This window comes from Natator depressus, chromosome 1 (genome assembly GCF_965152275.1).
Source record: "Natator depressus isolate rNatDep1 chromosome 1, rNatDep2.hap1, whole genome shotgun sequence".
Classification (NCBI taxonomy): domain Eukaryota; kingdom Metazoa; phylum Chordata; order Testudines; family Cheloniidae; genus Natator; species Natator depressus.
The window spans coordinates 2,649,483-2,669,975 of NC_134234.1; the positions used below are offsets into that span (position 1 = coordinate 2,649,483).

General features: G+C 43.8%; 1 protein-coding gene across 1 annotated transcript; it reads left to right on the top strand.

The window, feature by feature from the left end:
• Positions 1-4,807: 4,807 nt before the first annotated feature.
• Positions 4,808-5,806, top strand: LOC141980858 (olfactory receptor 52E4-like). The gene has a single exon (XM_074942542.1). The coding sequence runs from the start codon at positions 4,808-4,810 to the stop codon at positions 5,804-5,806; it is 999 nt and encodes a 332-aa protein (XP_074798643.1).
• Positions 5,807-20,493: the final 14,687 nt, after the last annotated feature.

Consider the following 20,493-nt stretch of genomic DNA (forward strand, 5'->3'; position numbering starts at 1 on the left):
TATGCCATGATCTAAATCGTTCATGAAGATAATGGAAAGAACCAGACCCAGAACTGATCCCTGTGGTACCCCACCAGTTATGCCCTTCCAGCATCACTGTGAACCATTTATAACTACTCTCTGGGAGCGTTTTCCAACCAGTTATTCACCCACCTTATAGTAGCTCCATCTAGGTTGTATTTCCCTAGTTTCTTAATGAGAAGGTCATGCGAGACTGTATCAGAAGCTTCACTAATCTGTAAAAATACCACATATACTGCTTCCTCTCATCCACAAGGCTTGTTACCCTGTCAAAGAAAGTTATCAGGATGGTTTGACATGATTTGTACTTGACGAATTCATGCTGACTATCGCTTATCACCTTATTATCTTCTAGGCATTTACAAATTGATTCCTTAATTATTTGCTCCATTATCTTACCTGATACAGAAGTGAACCGGATTAGTCTGTAATTACCTGGGTTGCCCTTTTCCCCCTTTTTATAGATAGGCATATGTGCTCTTTCCCAGTCTTCCATGACTTTTCAAAGATAATAGCTAATGGCTTAAATATCTCCTCAGTCAGTTCCTTCAGTTTATTGAAGGATGCATTTCATCAGGACCTTAAGAGTTGAAGACATCTAACTTGTCCAAGAAACTTTTAACTTGTTCTTTCCGTATTTTAACATCTGAACCTACCCCCTTTTCACTGGCATTTTCTAGGTTAAGTGTCCAAACACCACCAACCTTTTTGGTTAAAACAGAAACAAAAAATTCATTAAGCACTGTCATAAATATAAAAGGAAGGGTAACCACCTTTCTGTATACAGTGCTATAAAATCCCTCCTGGCCAGAGGCAAAGTCCTTTTACCTGTAAAGTGTTAAGAAGCTCAGGTAACCTGGCTGGCACCTGACCCAAAATGACCAATGAAGGAACAAAATACTTTCAAATCTGAAGGTGTGGGGAAAGGGCTTTTGTCTGTCTGTGTGATACCTTTGCCGGGAACAGATCAAGGATGCAAGCCCTCCAACTCCTGTAAAGTTAGTAAGTAATCTAGCGAGAAAATGCATTAGGTTTTCTTTGTTTTAGCTTGTGAAATTCACTGTGCTGGTTTGAATCTGACTGCCTGTAAGATCATCTTCCATTCTGATCTTACAGAGTTGTTCTCTAATCTTTTTATGTTCTTCTAATAAAGTTCTGGTTTTTTTAAGAATCTGATAGGGTTTTTTGGGTGTTAAAAATCCAAGTCTGGTCTGTGCTCATCTTGTTTATTCTCAAGCCTCCCCAGGAAATGGGGTATAAGGGCTTGGATGGATATTTTGGGGAAATAGGAACTCCAAGTGGTCCTTTCCCTGTCTGTTGTCTAAATCACTTGGTGGTGGCAGCATACTGTTCAAAGACAAACCGAAGTTTGTGCCTTGGGAAAGTTTTTAACCTAAGCTGGTAAAAATAGGCTTAGGGGGTCTTTCATGCAGGTCCCCACATCTGTACCCTAGAGTTCAGAGTGGGGAAGGAACCCTGACAAACACCTCTGCCATTTTCACAATTTTTTTATTATAATTTTTCCCTCTTCATTTAGTAACGGACCTACCCTGTCTTTGGTCTTCCTCTTTCTTCTAATGCATTTTCAGAATGTTTTCTTATTTTCCTTTATGTCTCTAGATAGTTTGATCTCGTTTTGTGCCTTGGCCTTTCTAATTTTGCCCCTACATACATGTGTTATTAATTTATATTCCTCCTTTGTCATTTGACCTTGTTTCCATGTTTTGTAGGCTCCTTTTCTGTTTTTTAGATCATTCAAGATCTCCTGGTTAAGCCATTGTCATCTCTTGATAGACTTCCTTTCTTTCCTACGCAGAGGGATAGTTTCACCTTGTGCCCTTAATAACGTCTCTCTGAAAAACTGCCAGCCTTGCTTCCCATGAGATTTTTCCTACCAACTCCCTGAGTTTGCTAAAGTCTGCCTTCTTGAAATCCATTGTCTTTATTTTGCTGTTTTCCTTCCTATAGTTCCTTAGAATCGTGAACTCTATCGTTTCATGATCACTTTCCCCCAAGCTGCCTTCCACTCTCAAATTCTCAACCAGTTCCTCCTTGTTTGTCAAAATCAAGTCTAGAACAGCCTCTCTCCTAGTAGCTTTCTCCAGCTTCTGGAACAAAAAAATGTCTCTAATACATTCCAAGAGCTTGCTGGATAATCTGTGCCCTGGTGTAGACAGCATGAGATGAATTCTTCCATCCACCTAGCTACCACCTCTCGGGGATTACCTCTGCTGATGGGAGAACCCCTTCCATCTCTGTAAGTAGTGTCTATATTGAAGCACTATGGCAACACTTCTGTAGCATTTTAAGTGTAAACAACGGTTGAAGGAGATCTTCCAGAAAAACAATCGGGCTGGATCTGCCAACATGGGGTATTGGAGAATCCAGCACTTCCCTTCTCAGTATATCCCAGTGGTTAATCACCCTCAGTGCTAAAATTTTGGCCCTAATTTTGAGCTGGAATTTGCCTGGCTTCAGCTTCCAGCCCTTCGGTCTTGATCAGCCTTTCTCTGGTAGATTACAGAGCCTATTACTAGCCATGTTTTTCTCCCCATGAATGTCTCTGTTGATCACGTTTTTGATACGTTAAAGAGATATACACCCTCAAGTCTAACAGTCAGGCTTTTTTTTCTATCCTCCAATATTTATTATGGCTCTTTTCTGCCCCCTCTCCAAGCTTTCAACATCTTTATTTCAAATGTAGACCCCAGAACTGGATGCAGTTTGTTTCTCCAATCCCATATGCAGAGGTAAAATCCTTCCCCTGCTCCAACTCACCACCCCTCTGTTTATGCATCCAAAGACCCCATCAACCCTTAATGCTACAGCATCTCACTGGGTGCTCACGATGAGTTGGTTGTCAACAATGACCCTTTTCCAGGTCCTTGCATTCCCTAATACAGTGCTGTTGTCTGTGGGTCGGGCCTGCATTCCCTGTTCCAAGAGGATCATTTTGCATTTGATTGTAATACAACATTTTGTTTGCATGGGCCCAACTTTCCAAATGTGCCATATTACCTGGTATGCCTCCCCTGGCCACCTCTTGTATCTGCTCTGCCAATCTTTGGGTCATCGCAAATTTTATTTGCAGTGATTTTCTATTTTCTTTCAGATAATTGATTAAAATATTGAATAGCATCAAGCGTAGAACTGGGTTGCCTGCAGAACCCCACTACAAACAGCAGCATTTACTGACGAAGGCCTATTGACAATAGCTGTCTGAGATCCATCAGTTAGCCAGTTTTCAGTCCATTTTACATGTTCTCTACTGATATGGTAGTGTGTTAATTTTTTTATCTCAGAATTTTCCCCTACTCAATCAAATGCCTTTGAGAAATCAAGGTTTGTTACATCTGCGTGGTTCCTTTTGATCAATCAAATAAAAGAATGAAATCAGGGTTATTTAACAAGACCTGTTTTGCATAAACCCTGTTGGTCCTGGCATTACTTACATTTCTAGATGTTTTTTGAACTAATCCCATACCAGCTTTTCCATTGTTTCTTTACCTTGTCAATTTTTAGAAAAAAACCTTTCCCTTTATTTTTAATACTTTGCATTTAACACAGGAATTGACATAAATCTTTTCTATGATTTCTCCTGTTGTTAATATACTTAATAACCTCTTTTTTGTGATCCATAGACCTGCCAAACATGAAGTTTTCCATAATGTCTTAATGTCCCTAATCAATTTAGACAACTTCCAATTTCTATTCTTAGTTACATATTGCTTCTCCCCCGCCCCCTGCCTTCACTTTACCACTGAACCAGGTTTTTACCCAAAGTTGTTCACTTTGTTGACTGTGGAATCATGATTGCTCTCTAATAAAATCTTATCAAAGAACTACCAATTTTCATTCATATTTTTTTGTCTACATTTTTCGTCCCAAGCAGTTTTGCTGACAAGTTTCCTCAGCTTTGGGGAATTAGTCTTCTTTGAGCACTAAGTGTCTATCAATAGTACTGGTTGGGAACTGTCCATTTCAATGTAAATCAGTTTTATTTTTTATTTTCCTCTCCTATATCATATGCTCTCTTCTTTGTCTTTTGTATAATCTAAAGAGGCCCAGACTTTTGTATATGTTAGCATATGGCAACCTCCCCCATTCTCAGAGCCTGTCTCGGAAATCCCTTTTATATATGCTATATCCTTAATAGAGACTAGGTGACCAAAACTGAGCACATATCCAGAACATGTTATTCTCCATCCCATATCTTAGTGATCTGAACGTTGCTTTTGTTTTGTCCACTGCTGCGAATGAGCAGGTGTTTCTTTTGAGCTGCTACCAATGGTGTCAAGGTCTTTTTCCTGATGTTTGTTCTAGTTGGGATGTTTCTCCCAGAACATATCTTCCCAAAAGTTTGTTTTTTTCCACTCTCAGATTTCTAGGAACTGGATGAATGGTGAACTCCTTACGTTATGGACTCCCTATCTTGGCTCTCATTCCATTAAGGAACAATGATGGATAACCAGTATCCACACTTGGCTCCTGCTGGTGCCTCCTAAGGTTCCCCCACCAAAATGTGTCGGAATTATTAATGCAGGGAGCACCATAAAATATGGAACTGTATTTAGTAGGCTCACTATTCATAGTTATTTCCTGTTTATGATGAAAATGTAATTTTTCAGAGTGTGAAGAGTGATCAGTCTCCTTCTTGCATGAGAACAGCCTCCACTTGTGCATATAGTATCTCATTATTAATGTTGTCTCTCCATTCAGGCATTTCTACTGTGACCATCACCTGAGATCCTGGGAACACACAGAAAGTCAGGGGAATGTATGTTACATGCAAGAGGCACCCTTCTGCCTCAGAGTTGAACAAGTTCTCCCCCACTCCATGTCAGATTCCAACACATCTGACTTCCCTAACCCCTCCACCTTCATCCTACTTGGTATTCCTGGCCTAGAGGAAGCCCATATCTGGATCTCTATTCCCTTCTGTGCTATGTACGCCACAGCCATGTTGGGGAACTTCACCATCCTGTTCATCGTGAAGAGGGAGCCGAGCCTCCACACGCCCATGTTCTATTTCGTCTGCATGCTGGCTGTCACCGACATTCTCACGTCCACATCCACAATGCCCAAAATGCTGAGCATCTTCTGGTTCAATTCCAGGGAGATCAGTTTCAGTGCCTGCCTCACCCAGATGTACTTCGTTCACTCCTTCTCAGGGATGGAGTCTGGAATTCTCGTGGCCATGGCTTTTGATCGTTATGTGGCCATCTGCCATCCTCTGAGACATTCCTCAACCCTGACAAACTCTGTTGTGGTCAAGATAGGCCTGGCCGTGGTGCTTCACAGTTGCATACTCGCATTACCCTACCCCTTCCTGGTGAGGCGGTTGCCATATTGCAGAACCAACATCATCCCCCACACCTATTGTCGGCATATAGCTGTGGTGAACATGGCCTGTGCTGACATCCACATCAATAGTTACTATGGACTTTTTAATCTTTTCTCTATGATAGGGATGGATGTGGTTTTTATAGCTGTGTCCTATACTCTGATCCTCCGGGCCATCTTCCGTCTCCCCACAAAGGATGCTCAGCTCAAAACTTTTAGGACCTGCATCTCTCATCTTTGTGCCATCTTAGCTTTGTACATCCCAGATTTCTTCTCCTCTTTCATGCAGAGGTTTGGCCATAATGTGCCCCACCACTTCCTTGTTCTCTTTGCCAATATGTACCTGCTGGTGCCCCCCATGCTACACCCCATCATTTATGGGGTGAGGACCAAACAGATCTGGGGCAGGTTGCTCCGGCTCTTTACTCATAAAGAGAACTAAATGTTTTTTCCTTGTGGTCTGGCTCTCAGATTGAGCTCTGTGCAGAGCTGGCTAGTAGATGGTGCTGGGCCCTCTTCCTTGAATCACTTATTGGACAGTCAAAGTGAGATTAAACCCTTTCCTGTCCTTACTGTGCTGTGTCAATGTGATGAACTGGGGAATCAGTCGTGTACATTACACTGGGTTGCCACCTTTCTAATTGCTGACAGCTGGATCCCTGAAATTGCAATCTTACCCCATCTCCTCTCTCAAGCCTGGACCCTGCTGTGTGTCTTCTCCCCAAGGCCCTGCCCCTGTCACGTGCTCATGTCTTCCCCTCCCATTGTCACCTGTGACACAGTCATCTCTAAAACCAAGAAGTTCTCACATCTTATGGCCCGTCACTTAAGGGGCACTGGTTAGTGTTAAAATTTTAAAGTTTATTCTTACTTTGTTACTAACTCTGAGGAGAGAGAGACCCTGTCAGGACTCCTGGGATCTATCTCAGCTCTGGGAGGGGAATGGGGTACAGTGTGTTACAGGAGGAGGCAGATACATCTCGGGTCTAAGATCAGAATGGCCACAAAGGGTAAAACCAGTGGCCCATGTAGCCCAGTAGCCTGGCTTCTGACAGTGTCCAGTGCCAGGGAATGAACAAAACATGTTAATTATCATGTGATTCGTGTGGAGCAGGGGAGGGGAGAGGGGGAAAGAAGCCCTACTCATTTTGTCCGCCCATCTTCCACACCGCTGCTTCCTCATTTCCCCTGTCCTTGGACAAACCTCAGGGAGTGGTTTGTCTTCCCTCCCTGACCCTTTAGGGGCTGCTCCCTTCCCTCCACCTCCCTTTCCCTTTCTGGAGAAAGAGGCTCGTTGCAAAATGCCACCAGTATAATCACCGCACTGGTTGTCTGCTCCTTCTTTGCCCATCTCCGTGGGCCAAAGGGTCATAACAGGGGCCCAGCCAGAGGATCATCATGGGTCCGCTACTCCTTCCCCCACTGTGCTGCGGGATGAGCTTGACCGTTTTCTGGTGGACACCTTTGGTTTCAAGGGTAAGGTGTAGCTTCCTCTCTAGTGCTGGGGAGACATCCATCTTGTCCTCTGGGCCACAAGGGCTGTTTTGAAGAAGTGGAAGGGAACAGAGAGGCAGGACATCCTGGTCTACCAGTGGGCCTGCAACTGCTGTGACAAGCCTTTCAGGTTGTTCAGCGATTGTTGCAAGGCCGGTTGCGGAACCTCCTGCCTGCAAGGGTCCTCCTCAGCCCTCAGAATGAAGCCAACCATCTTTTCAACTTGAACACCAGAAGCTCTAGGGTGGGTATCTCCTGTTGCCAGGTGCTCTCCTTCGTTTGTGACATAGGGTACTCTGTGGTTTGCCTGCAGGAAACCAACAAGGATCCAGCCCCTGAGAGTAGTAAGTGGCTGGAATGGGGGGACATGGTGTATGTTAGACACTTCAGTGCTCATTTGTCTTGGGTGGCCACCCTCTTCTCCCCTGACATTCATCCTCAGATCCTGGGAGTTGCTGAGGTCGACCCAGGTAGCCTGCTGAACGTCCAGGCCTGTGTGGAGGGGCTGACATTGAATTTGTTGAATGTCTACCCACAAATGCAGACGCGGAGTGGGTGTGTTTCTGTCAACAGGCATCTGCCTTCCTCAGCATCTTGGATCCCCACTAGTGCCTGGTCCTGAGTGGGGATTTTAATACCATCTTTGAGGACCAGAATCGCTCAGGGATCAAGAGCAGCCAGGCCACTGCAGGCATCCTCAATGAGATCTTTAATCATCACTCCCTGGTGGATGTCTATCGCAACCAACACCCGGATGACAATTCCACTTTTACCTATGTCCAGGTGGAGGTAGATCGGTTTTGCTACTCTTGGTTGGACCCCATGTATGTATTTTGTTTCCATCTTCCACGGGCCCACTCCTACAGCATTCAGCTGGCTCAATTCTCAGCCCACCACTCAGTGGCCATGATGGTATCTTTCATCTCGGAGCTCACCTGGGGCTCTTCACACTTCAGACCACACTGTGCATACACCAGGAGGTGGGGGCCACCTTATTTTCTACTGCTCGGATTTTCCTTGAATGGGTCCAACAAGAGGGTGCTCCCCATCCACTCCTCTCCCCAGGACCTCTGCAATTCTTGATTGGGCTCCTGTCCCTTAAATTCCCTGAACGCCTCCCTTGAATAACCCGTGAGGTCTGCAAGCCCTGCATCCGGTTCATTTCTGAATTCCGCCAAGGGAACAAGTTCACATTCTCATGCTCCACATGCTTCACTTCCTCAGATGCCCTGACACCAAGTGGCGGGACCTAGTGCCTCCTTTGGAGGGTGAGAAAAGCCAGTGGGTTAGAAGTTAACAGTGTGCGCAAAGGATTCCTGTCTAGAGCTGTATTCCGTTAATTTAGAGATGAAAAGGAAATATTATTAAATGGAACTTGGGTGCAATAATATCATTTTCTATACATCTCTTTAAAGTTTCTGGGGAACTCTCTTTAACTGCTTAATGAATAATAACCTGATGTTAATCTGGGTAGTTAATCACAGGTGATGTTTAGGAAAGAGAAGGTGACTTCAGAAGCCTATTGTTCACCCAAGGACTGCTGTGCTGCCCAAGAACTGTGAAAAGGACTCTTAGAACCTGATACTTTTAATCTCAGATCTGATTAAGCATCATCAGGGGAAGCCTGAGTCACAAGATTCTGGTTTCCTGATATACCCTGGATCACCCTGATAATGAATATTTCAACATTGGACTATAATCTCTCGATAATTCTGAAAGAACTCTGTTGAACTCTGAATCCAGCCATCTCGACTATGAAACTGACTTTGAAATTCTAATCAAGTGTCTGTGTATAATTATCTTTTAACCAACATTCTCTCTTGCTTAATAAATCTCAGTTTAGTTCATAAGAATTGGCTCTAAGTGAATATTTGGGTAATATCTAAAATATTCATTTACCTGGGAGGTGATATGTATAATCCTTTGGTATTGGTAGATCTTTATTATATGATGAACAAGGTTTTCAATAATCATTGTCGTACTTGACTTGTCTGTCTGGGTCGAAGCCCAAGGCAGGGTTGCTTTAAGGGAATTGTGTTTTGGCTTCTGTGTAAGCAGTAAAGCATTGCAAAAGTTTTTTTGATGCTGACTTGGTTAGTCCAAGTATTAGAATAACCACCCATTTTGAAGATTGTCATCCCCTTTCTTTGCAGTTTGCCCTAATTGAGCAATCTCAGAGTGGGACCCCCTGGAAACCCATTCACAGGTTGCTAAAACAACTCATCTACCTTAGGCAGCAGAAGAGATACCCAGATCCAGGTAAACACAACACAACATCTGCACACCATTTCCTTCTTCAGTGAACTTAAGAACGGACATGTTAGGTTAGACCAAAGGTTCATCTAGCCCAGTATCCTGTCTTCCAGCTGTGGCCAATTTCAGATGCTTCAGAGGAAATGAACAGAACAGATAAATTATTAAGTGATCCATTCTCCATCACTCTTTCCCAGCTTCCAGCAAACAGAGGGTAGTGACAACATCCCTGCCCATCCCGGCTAATAGCCATTGATGGACCTATCCTCCATGAATTCATCTAGTTATTTTGAAAGCTGTAATACTCTTGTCTTTCACAACATCCTGTAGCAAAGAGCTTCACAGGTTGACTGTGTGTTGTGTGAAGAAATACTTCTTTTCGTGTGTTTTAAACCACTGCCAATTAATTTCATTGAGTGACCCGTACTTTTTGTGTAATGAGAAGAAGTAAATAGCATTTCCTTTTTTACTTTCTCCACACCATTCATGATTTCATAGACCTCTTTCATATCCCCCACCCTTAGTTGTCTCTTTCACAAGTTGAAAAGACCCATTCTTATTAATCTCTCCTCATATAGAGGCTGTTCCATATCCCTTATCATTCTTGTTGCCCTTTTCCATAATTTTTTAAAATTCCAATATATCTTTTTGAGATGGGATGCCCAGATCTGCACGCAGCAGTTTAGGTATGGGCATACCATGGATATAGATAGAGGCAATATGTTATTTTCAGTCTATTATCTTTCCCTTTCTAACTGATTCCCTGCTGTACATTGAGTAGATGTTTTCAGAGAACTATCCATAATGATGCCAAGCTCTCCTTTCTGAGTGTTAACAGTTAATTTAGACCCCATAATTTTATATGCATAGTTGGACTTATGTTTTCCTATAGCCATTTCTTTGTCCACACATCCCTGGAGGATAATTTGTCCCTCCTGCAACTCATGACTTCTCCTGTATCTGGAGTCTATCTCTCTTCTGCAGCCAAAGCCCTGCAACCCAAGATTCCTCATTGGCACCCTTGAGCCCCTCCCCTGCCCCAGCTTCTCCTGATTCATCCAGTCTCTCTGGTTTTGAAGGGCTGAACAACACTTCCTCTATCTGATACCTCTTCTGGGGAGGTTCCATTTCCTCCATGCCCACTTCTTAGCAGAGAAGCTGGAAGAAACTGGTTTAATCTAGAATGCAGTTAGTCTTTTCTTCTGTCCAGCTGAGATCTTGTTAGGGCTGATAATCTTCAAGACAAACCTATTTATAGACAGATGCCTCCACCCCAAACTCCTGCCTCTGATCAACAGGTGTGTGAGCAAAGAGAACAGAAGAAGACAAAGATCTAAGGATAGAGACAGTTCATGCAATTAGACGTGCATTAGTAGGGTTAAAATATCTCATCAATATGCAATGGCAAACAAAAAAGCTAACAGAATGTTTGGAGTCATTAAGACTGCTACGTCCACGCATTGATTAGTGTGTGCATATCTGGCCTCCCCATCTTAAAATAGAAAGCTTGGAATTGGAAAAGGTACAGAGAAAGGCACCAGAAATGACTAGGGTATGGAACACCTATGTTCTATTGATAGGTCAATCAATGGCTGTTAGCCACGATGGGCAGGGATGGTGTCCTTAGCATTTGTTTGCCAGAATCTGGGTGTGGGCGACATGAATCACTTGATGATTTCCATGTTCTGTTCATTCCCTCTGAGGCACATGGTACAGGGCACTCTCGGCAAACAGGATACTGGGCTAGATGGGCCATTGATCTGACCCATTATGGGTATTCTGATATTCTTATGTAGTCCCAAGATTTATCTGCGCCTCCCCTGACTGGAACCCACTCTCCTTCCTTAGCTGATATAGAATCCGAGAGTCCTGACAGGGTCCCTCTCTCCACGGAGTTAAGGATCTACATGAAAATTTTATACCTAACCAGTGTCCTTCAAGTGACTTGCCACAGAATTTCAGGACATGTTAGTACTAGAGCTGAGGGGGGGGGATTCATTATTCATTAATATTCTTTCTTTATTTAGGAATTAGATACAGTCCTTCTGCCAAAAAACTTGAGTTTTCAAAAGTCAAAGTAGTCGCTGGACTCACAGTTAAAGTTGCCACCCCTATCAAAAACTGAAATGTCCCTCTTGCAGCTTGGGGTCAGGGGAGGGATGTCAAAATAATCCAGCAAGGGACAGGGAAGCAAAGAGAGGAGCAAACGACAAGGGCAGGCCTTTGGGGGAGAAGAGGCAAAATGGGTGGAGTCTTGGCAGAAGAGTTGGGGCAAGGGGCAGGATTTTGGAGGTCCAGTTAGCAGGAAGAGGAAAGGTGGTAACCCATTATATTGTACATAGACCGGTACCTCAGCTTGTCATGCTGACACAGCACAGTGAGGTCAGGAAAGAGATTAAAGTGTTTCTTACTTTCTGGAAAGTGACTCAGGGAAGAGAGCCCAGCACCCTATCACCAACCAACTTGTCAAAGAACTCACTCTGAGATCTGAAGCACCAGGAGAAAACTTTAGGTCCCTTTATGAGTAAAGAGTAGGGGCAGCCTGTCCCGGATTTGATGGGTCCTCACCTCATAGAGGATGGGGTTCAGCATGCGGGGCAACAGAAGGTAGCCGTTGGCAATGAGAATTTGAAATGCAGAACCACATTGTGGCCAAACCTGTGCATGAGAAAGCTGAAGAGAGCTGGGATGTAAGAGGATCAAATCACACAGAGGTGGGAGCTGCAGGTCCCAGAAGTCTTGAGCAGGGCGCCCTTTCTGGGGAGGCTGAAGATGGCCTTGCAGATGTGGATATAGGACACAGCAATAAAAAACACATCCAGACTGATCAAACAGAATGCTCACATTACAAGTGGGGGATAATGTTTGTTCAACAATAGGGCCACTGCGTCACCAGGAAGGGATAGGGCCAAACAATCACACTGTCATGCAGCACCACATCCAGGCCCATCTTGGCCACCACACACAGAACACAACACTTAGGGAAGGATGGACCTAAACAGGACCAAGTCAGTGACAGGCCCGTGGAGGCTCAGCTTCCTTCTGACAATGAACAGGTTGGTGAAGTTCCCCAAGACGCCTATGGCGTACATGGTGGAAAATGGGATGAAGATCCAGACATGGGCTGACTTCCAGGCCAGGAATGCCCAGCAGGACGAAGGGGCAGGGGTTGGTGAAGTTGGTTGTGTTGGAATCTGACATGGAGAAGGGGAGAAGATGTCCAACTCTGAGGCAGAATCGTGTCTCCTGTATGTACCGTATATTCCCCGACTTCCTGTATGTGCCCAGGGATGGTCTCAATATAAATGCCTGGATGAACAGACAATGTTAATATGAGACACTGCATGCACTACTGGGGGCTGTTCTCATGGATAAAGCAGATTGGTCACTCTTCACACACTGATAAATGACATTTTCATTATTCAGAGTAACAAATTATGAATAATTGATACCACTAAAGCGAATTCCATATTTTATTGTGTTCCATGCTTCAATAATTCATAGACATCATGGTGTGGAAAACCTTAATAGGTACCAGCAGGGAACATGAGTGTAGATACTTATTATCCATCATTGTTCTTTAATGCAATGAAACCTAGGCTAGAGAATCCATGTTGTACTCCTTTTCTTTTTGTGAATACAGAGTAACACGGCTGCTACTCTGAAACATGTTGTTAGAGAGCTTATTCCTTCACTCTCCCACTTCCCTGGTCCTTCTCGCATGAACAGAGAGCAACAATACCCAAAGTCCGAAGGTGCAAACAATTCGATGTTTATTGGGGTGAACTTCCAGCAAGCTTAAATCCAAGTTCGTTTTTCCTTATTTTCGAATCCCAACTTACTTCCTGTTTGCCCCTAATTTATATAGTAATATTCTTAGCTATCCCTTAACCAATCATTCTACTGAAATTTAACTAACCAATCCTAACATATTGTAACATGATTAGCTAACCACTTATATCCCACCACCTTAATTAGTTTACACCCAGCAAAATTAATTATACAGCAGACAGAAACAATCACAGAACCAGACAGAGACCATGCAAATAAACAATAGCAAAGTGGGAACTCTAATGACAAAACAAGACACCAAAGCTGAGGCAAATTATCAGGAAAACTGATCAGGAGGAAAAATTTAAACACAAAAAAGGGAATGAAACATGGGAGTTCTTTAAGAAGAGATTATGAGATTGTCAAAAAGCCACGATTCCACAATCAAGAAAATGGACAACTTTGGCTAAAAACCTGGTTCAGTGGCAAAGTGACACAGCAATTAAGGAGGGAAAGCAACATATAATACATGAGAAAAATGGGGAAATGGATGGCAAGGAATACAAATTGGAAGTTATGAAAATTCATAAGGAATGTTAAAGGCATCAGGGAAAAATCCATGCTTGGCAAGGCTTAGGATAACATTAAGGAGGTTATTAAATATATTAAGAACAAAAGAAATCCATAAAAAGGTATAGGACAATGAGAGGGAGAAAGGAAACTTGCTAATGTGGCAGAAAAGGTAGATGTGTTCATGAAATCATTTTGTTCTGCATTCGGAAAGAAGCAGTATGAGGTACTCATATCACCTGAGGTGATGAAACACTTTCCAGTCCATTAGGTGTCAAGAAAGGTGATCAACAGTGTTTACAGTCGAACCTTAGAGTTATGAACATGCAAAGTGACCAATAGAACTGACTGATCCACCACACGTCTCATTCAGAACTAGTAGTATGCAATCAGGCAGCAAAACCAAAACCAAAACCAAAACCAGGACAGTTGTGTGTTGAATGTAAAGTATTAAAAATATAGGGAAAGTTTAAAAAAACAGATTTGACAATGTTAGTAAACAATGGTAAAGCTGCTAAGGGATTAGTTCCAAAAAAGATGAGGAATATAATTAATGCCAGTCAACAACATGTTTATGGAAAACAGATGTTGATTTCACTGAAGTATTTGATTTAGTAGGGGAGAACATTCAGTTAAAAATGCACAATATACAATATCCGTAGTGTATACAGTAAATGGACTAAAAGCTGGACTAACTGACAGATCTCAGAAAACATTTGTCAATGGGCCATCATCAGTGAGTGGAGCTGTGTTTAGTGGCGTTCTCCAGGGATCAGTTCTAGGCCCAATGATATTCAATATTTTCAACAAGAATCTGGAAGCAAATAGGAAATCATGACAGATAAATTTTATGGATGACTCAAAGACTGGCAGAGTGGTTACAATGAGGACGCCAGGGCAGGCATACAGACTGATCTGGAGCATTTGGTGAGCTGGGCCCATGCAAATAAAATATTTTTATCGCGTGAAACAGACTAGAGCATAGTATTATGGAAGTCAGGGACCCTGAAAAAGATTTAAGGGTTTTAATGGACAACCAACTCATGAGCTTCCAATTCAATGCTGTGGCCAAAAGGGCTGATGTGATCCTTGGACACATAATCAGGGGAATGGTGAGTTGGAGCATGGGAAGGATTTTACCTCTGCACATGGCACTGATGGCACCAACTGCATCCAGTTCTCGGGTCCACATTTAAAAAATGATGTTGGAAAATTGGAGAGGTTGTAGAAAAGAGCCACAAAAATGATTGGAGACTGGACAAAATGCCTGACAGCGGGAGAGAGACTGAAAGAGCTTCATCTATTTACCTTATAAAAAAGACAGGGGTTTCAACATAGCACAGCAGATTTCGGTGAAATCTCAGGAGAAACTCCATAACTGAAAGAACAGGAGGACAGTGGAACACACACCCGGTAGGTCATGGAAGTTCCTTCAGTGTGAATTTTCCAAAGGAGGCTGGATAGTCGTTTAACTGGGATGGTTTAGATGCAACAAATTCTGCATGTTGACAGGAGATTAGGCTAGCTGACCCTTGTGGTCCCTTCTCATCCTGTGGGTCTATGATTGTATGCCATAATATCATTGTGTAGACCAGGCTTTAGTCAAACACACGTTATGGATTTCAATACGGGGGTAACCGTATGAAATTAAATGGCCTGCATTTTCCAGGAATTCAGACTGGATGATCTAATGGTCTTTTCTAGCCTGACACTCTATGAATATATCAATAACGAAAGTAGAACAAGCATTTATATTGACTGTGTCTCATAACAGACAAACAAGAGAATATTCAGTTACACTGAAAGCCTGAACATACAATACTGATAAAAGAAAATTGTTTACATAATACATATTTGGCCTGTGGAACTCCTTGACACAGACATTATTGGAGCAAAGTCCTTAGCTGAATGGGATTCACAAATGAATTGGCCATTGTAGGTGGTGCTGGTTGCACCACCTTTAGGTAAGACCATCTGAAACTTTCAATTAGGAGATTTCATTTTCAGTTGCTTATAGTTTGTCAAAATTTTAAGTGTTTGGACTGAAATTTCCTACGCTGGGTGTCTGCTTCTGGCTCAATAGGATTTGAAAGTTTCAGGTGTAACAGTTCAGCCGACTTCTCGAATGTAGCTGTGAGAAAATATGTCTTGCCCATGTTGAAAAATTTTTATAGTTGTTCCAGTGTGGAGCCCAAGCAGCTCCATGTTTCCAGCAGATAAAAGTCAGGAAACCACTGTGATGGGTTGGATCACAGAAACCCCCTGGGGGTTGCCAACTGATGTGCCAAGACTATTTCTGCCCCTGCTTTTCTGCCCTGGCAGCTTGGGAGTCCAGAGCCCTGCCTGGTGTGAGCCAGACCCGCTAGCCTGCAGCAAATGTGGAGAGTGGACTAGATGATACATCTGAGGGAAGGGAACAGAAGGAGTCTCCGCTGGTTGGAAGGCATGAGATGCACTCTCCTAGGGATGGGGGTTCCACGACCACCGCTCCCAAGAGAAGGAGGCAGGTGGTGGTGGTCAGGACTCTCTCCTCAGGGGAACTGAGTCATCTATCTGCCGCCCCAATCGGGAAAATCAAGAATGTCTGCTGCTCGCCAGGAGCTAAGATTCACGATGTGATGGAGAGACTGCCGAGACTCATCAAGCCCTCGGATCACTACCCCATCCTGCTTCTCCACGTGGGCACCAATGTTACTGCCAAGAATGATCTTGAGCGGATCACTGCAGACTACATGGCTCTGGGAAGAAGGATAAAGTAGTTTAAGGTGCAAGTGGTCTTCTTGTCCATCCTCCCCATGGAAGGAAAAGGCCAGGGTAGAGACCGTTGAATCATGGAAGTCAACCAAAGCCTATGCAGGTGGTGTTGGAGAGAAGGCTTTGGATTCTTTGACCATGGGATGGTGTTCCAAGAAGGAGGAGTGCTAGGCAGAGATGGGCTCCATCTAAGAGAGGGAAGAGCATCTTTGCAAGCAGGCTGGCTAACCTAGTGAGGAGGGCTTTAAACTAGGTTCACCGGGGGAAGGAGACCAAGCCCTGAGGTAAGTGGAGAAGTGGGATACCAGGAGGAAGCACGAGCAGGAGAGCGCAAGGGGGAGGGCTCCTGCCTCATACTGAGAAAGAGGGATGATCAGCGAGTTATCTCAAGTGCCTATACACAAATGCAAGAAACCTGGGGAACAAGCAGGGAGAACTGGAAATCCTGGCACAGTCAAGGAATTAGGATGTGATTGGAATAACAGAGACTTGGTGGGATAACTCACATGACTGGAGTACTGTCATGGAGGGATATAAACTGTTCAGGAAGGACAGGCAGGGCAGAAAAGGTAGGGAAGTTGCATTGTATGTAAAGGAGCAGTATGACTGCTCAGAGCTCCAATATGAAACTGCAGAAAAATCTGAGAGTTTCTCGATTAAGTTTAGAAGCGTGAGCAACAAAGGTGATGTCGTGGTGGGAGTCTGCTATGGGCCACCGGACAAGGGGTGTAAGGTGGATGAGGCTTTCTTCCGGCAACTCACGAAAGTTACTAGATCGCAGGCCCTGATTCTCATGGGAGACTTCAATCACCCTGATATCTGCGGGGAGAGCAATACAACAGTGCACAGACAATCCAGGAAGTTTTTGGAAAGCATAGGGGACAATTTCCTGGTGCAAGTGCTGGAGGAACCAACTAGGGGCAGAGCTCTTCTTGACCTGCTGCTCACAAACCAGGAAGAATTAGTAGGGGAAGCAAAAGTGGATGGGAACCTGGGAGGCAGTGACCATGAGATGGTCGAGTTCAGGATCCTGACACAGGGAAGAAAGGAGAGCAGCAGAATACAGACCCTGGACTTCAGAGAAGCAGACTTTGACTCCCTCAGGGAACTGATGGGCAGGATCCCCTGGGAGAATAACATGAGGGGGAAAGGAGTCCAGGAGAGCTGGCTGTATTTTAAAGTATCCTGATTGAGGTCACACGGACAAACCATCCTGATGTGTAGAAAGAATAGTAAATATGGCAGGCGACCAGCTTGGCTTAACAGTGAAATCCTTGCTGATCTTAAAAACAAAAAAGAAGCTTACAAGAAGTGGAAGCTTGGACAAATGACCAGGGATGAGTATAAAAATATTGCTCGGGCATGCAGGAGTGAAATCAGGAAGGCCAAATCACAGCTGGATTTGCAGCTAGCAAGAGATGTTAAGAGTAAGAAGAAGGGTTTCTTCAGGTATGTTAGCAACAAGAAGAAAGTGAAGGAAAGTGTGGGTCCATTACTGAATGAGGGAGGCAACCTAGTGACAGAGGATGTGGAAAAAGCTAATGTACTCAATGCTTTTTTTGCCTCTGTCTTCAGGAACAAGGTCAGCACCCAGACTGCTGCACTGGGCAGCACAGCATGGGGAGGAGGTGACCAGCCCTCTGTGGAGAAAGAAGTGGTTAGGGACTATTTAGAAAAGCTCGACGAGCACAAGTCCATGGGGCTGGATGCGCTGAATCCAAGAGTTCTAAAGGAGTTGGCGGATGTGATTGCAGAGCTATTGGCCATTATCTTTGAAAACTCATGGCGATCGGGGGAAGTCCCGGACAACTGGAAAAAGGCTAATGTAGCACCCATCTTTAAAAAAGGGAAGAAGGAGGACCTGGGGAACTAAAGGCCAGTCAGCCTCACCTCAGTCCCTGGAAAAATCATGGAGCAGGTCTTCAAGAAATCAATTCTGAAGCACTTAGAGGAGAAGAAAGTGATCAGGAACAGTCAGCATGGATTCACTAAGGGCAAGGCATGCCTGACTAATCAAATTGCCTTCTATGAGAAGATAACTGGCTCTATGGATGAGAGGAAAGCAGTGGATCTGTTATTCCTTGATTTTAGCAAATCTTTTTGCTTTTGACACGGTCTCCCACAGTATTCTTGCCAGCAAGTTAAAGAAGTAGGGGCTGGATGAATGGACTATAAGGTGGATAGAAAGTTGGCTAGATTGCCGGGCTCAACGAGTAGTGATCAATGGCTCCATGTCTAGTTGGCAGCCGGTATCAAGTGGAGTGCCCCAAGAGTCGGTCCTGGGGCCGGTTTTGTTCAATATCTTCATAAATGATCTGGAGGATGGTGTGGATAGCACCCTCAGCAAGTTTGCAGATGACACTACACTGGGAGGAAAGGTAGATACGCTGGAGGGTAGGGATAGGAGACAGGGGGACGTAGACAAATTAGAGGATTGGGCCAAAAGAAATCTGATGAGGTTCAACAAGGACAAGTGCAGAATCCTGCACTTAGGATGGAAGAATCCCATGCACTGCTTCACACTAGGGACCGACTGGCTCGGCAGCATCTCTGCAGAAAAAGACCTAGGGGTTACAGTGGATGAGAAGCTGGATATGAGTCAACAGTGTGCCCTTGTGGCCAAGAAGGCCAATGGCATTTTGGGCTGTATAAGTAGGGGCATTGCCACCAAATCAAGGGACATGATCGTTCCCCTCTACTCGACATTGGTGAGGCCTCATCTGGAGTACTGTGTCCAGTTTTGGGCCCCACACTACAAGAAGGAAGTGAAAAAATTGGAAAGCGTCTAGCGGAGGACAACACTAATGATTAGGGGACTGGAACACATGACTTCTGAGGAGAGACTGAGGGAACTGGGATTGTTTAGTCTGCAGAAGAGAAGAATGAGGGGGGATTTGATAGCTGCTTTCAACTACCTGAGAGGTGGTTCCAAAGAGGATGGTTCTAGACTGTTCTCAGTGGTAGCAGATGACAGAACAAGGAGTAATGGTCTCAAGTTGCAGTGGGGGTGGTTTAGGTTGGATATTAGGAAAAACTTTTTCATTAGGAGGGTGGTGAAGCACTGGAATGCATTACTTCGGGAGGTGGTTTAATCTCCTTCCTTAGAAGTTTTTAAGGTCAGGCTTGACAAAGCCCTGGCTGGGATGATTTAGTTGGGGATTGGTCCTGCTTTGATCAGGGGGTTGGACTAGATGACCTCCTGAGGTCCCTTCCAACCCTGATATTCTATGATTCTATGAGATGACAGGATCAGGGCCCAAACATTCTTTTAAAGACCAGTGCTGCAGGCTATTATGGTGAAGAATAGTTGCTTTGAAGTAGAATTGCATGTTTCCTATAGATACACAGAGAACTAATTCCATTCATCAGCATAAATTAATTATCCATTAAGTGGTTCATAGCAGTTTACTACAAGCTTTAAAGAGATGTAGAGACAATGAAATTATTTTACCCAAGTTTCATTTAAATGTTAATATTTCCTTTTGATCTTTGAATCAAAAGATATAGCAACAAACAGGAACCATCTGTTTACATGGTTAACATCTAACAAGATATAAATAAACACAATAACTTCCAATTCTCTAACCATATATGTTTGCATTTCAAAACACTAGTCCATTTACAATGGCTATGCCAGATATTTAAAAGGAATAGCCCTAATTACCATTTATGTACTTCTCTGATGTCTTTAAAGGCTGAATATGGGTAAATTACCCTGCTAGTTGCATAACCCTTTCTAACCCTGTGTCACACCTATTAGCTCATGATCGATTGTATGAACTATCCTTATGACTAGATCCTTATATCTTTACACTATTCCGGTACTCTTTGCTCACATACGTTCTACTCAGAGGCAGGAATCTGGAACTATATGAGGGGGCTGATGAAGGCTGAGGAACACTGGGATGACATTTTCTATGTTTGTGTTCTCCAACATCTGATTCATATCATGGGGTACCATAAGATGTGGAGTAAGGATATTCGAAGCTGAGCCCAGAAACCACCCCTATTAGCTGTGTCTATTTTAGCAGTTGTCTTGCTACGGACACATTGCAATAGTGAAAGACCAGCAAACTCTGAAGTGAACATACCACAGAATGCCACGATACAGTCATCGATCATTTGGACACCAAAAGATTCTGGTGGCATTGCAAGACTGCCAGGGATGGACATAAGCCGAATAGAAAACCCAATGACCTTCAGCACTTTCCGAGAGATTGACCCAGGCAATGCTTGGTTTGCAAGGATGCTTGGTTTGCAAGGATGCTTGGTTTGCAAGAACACTAC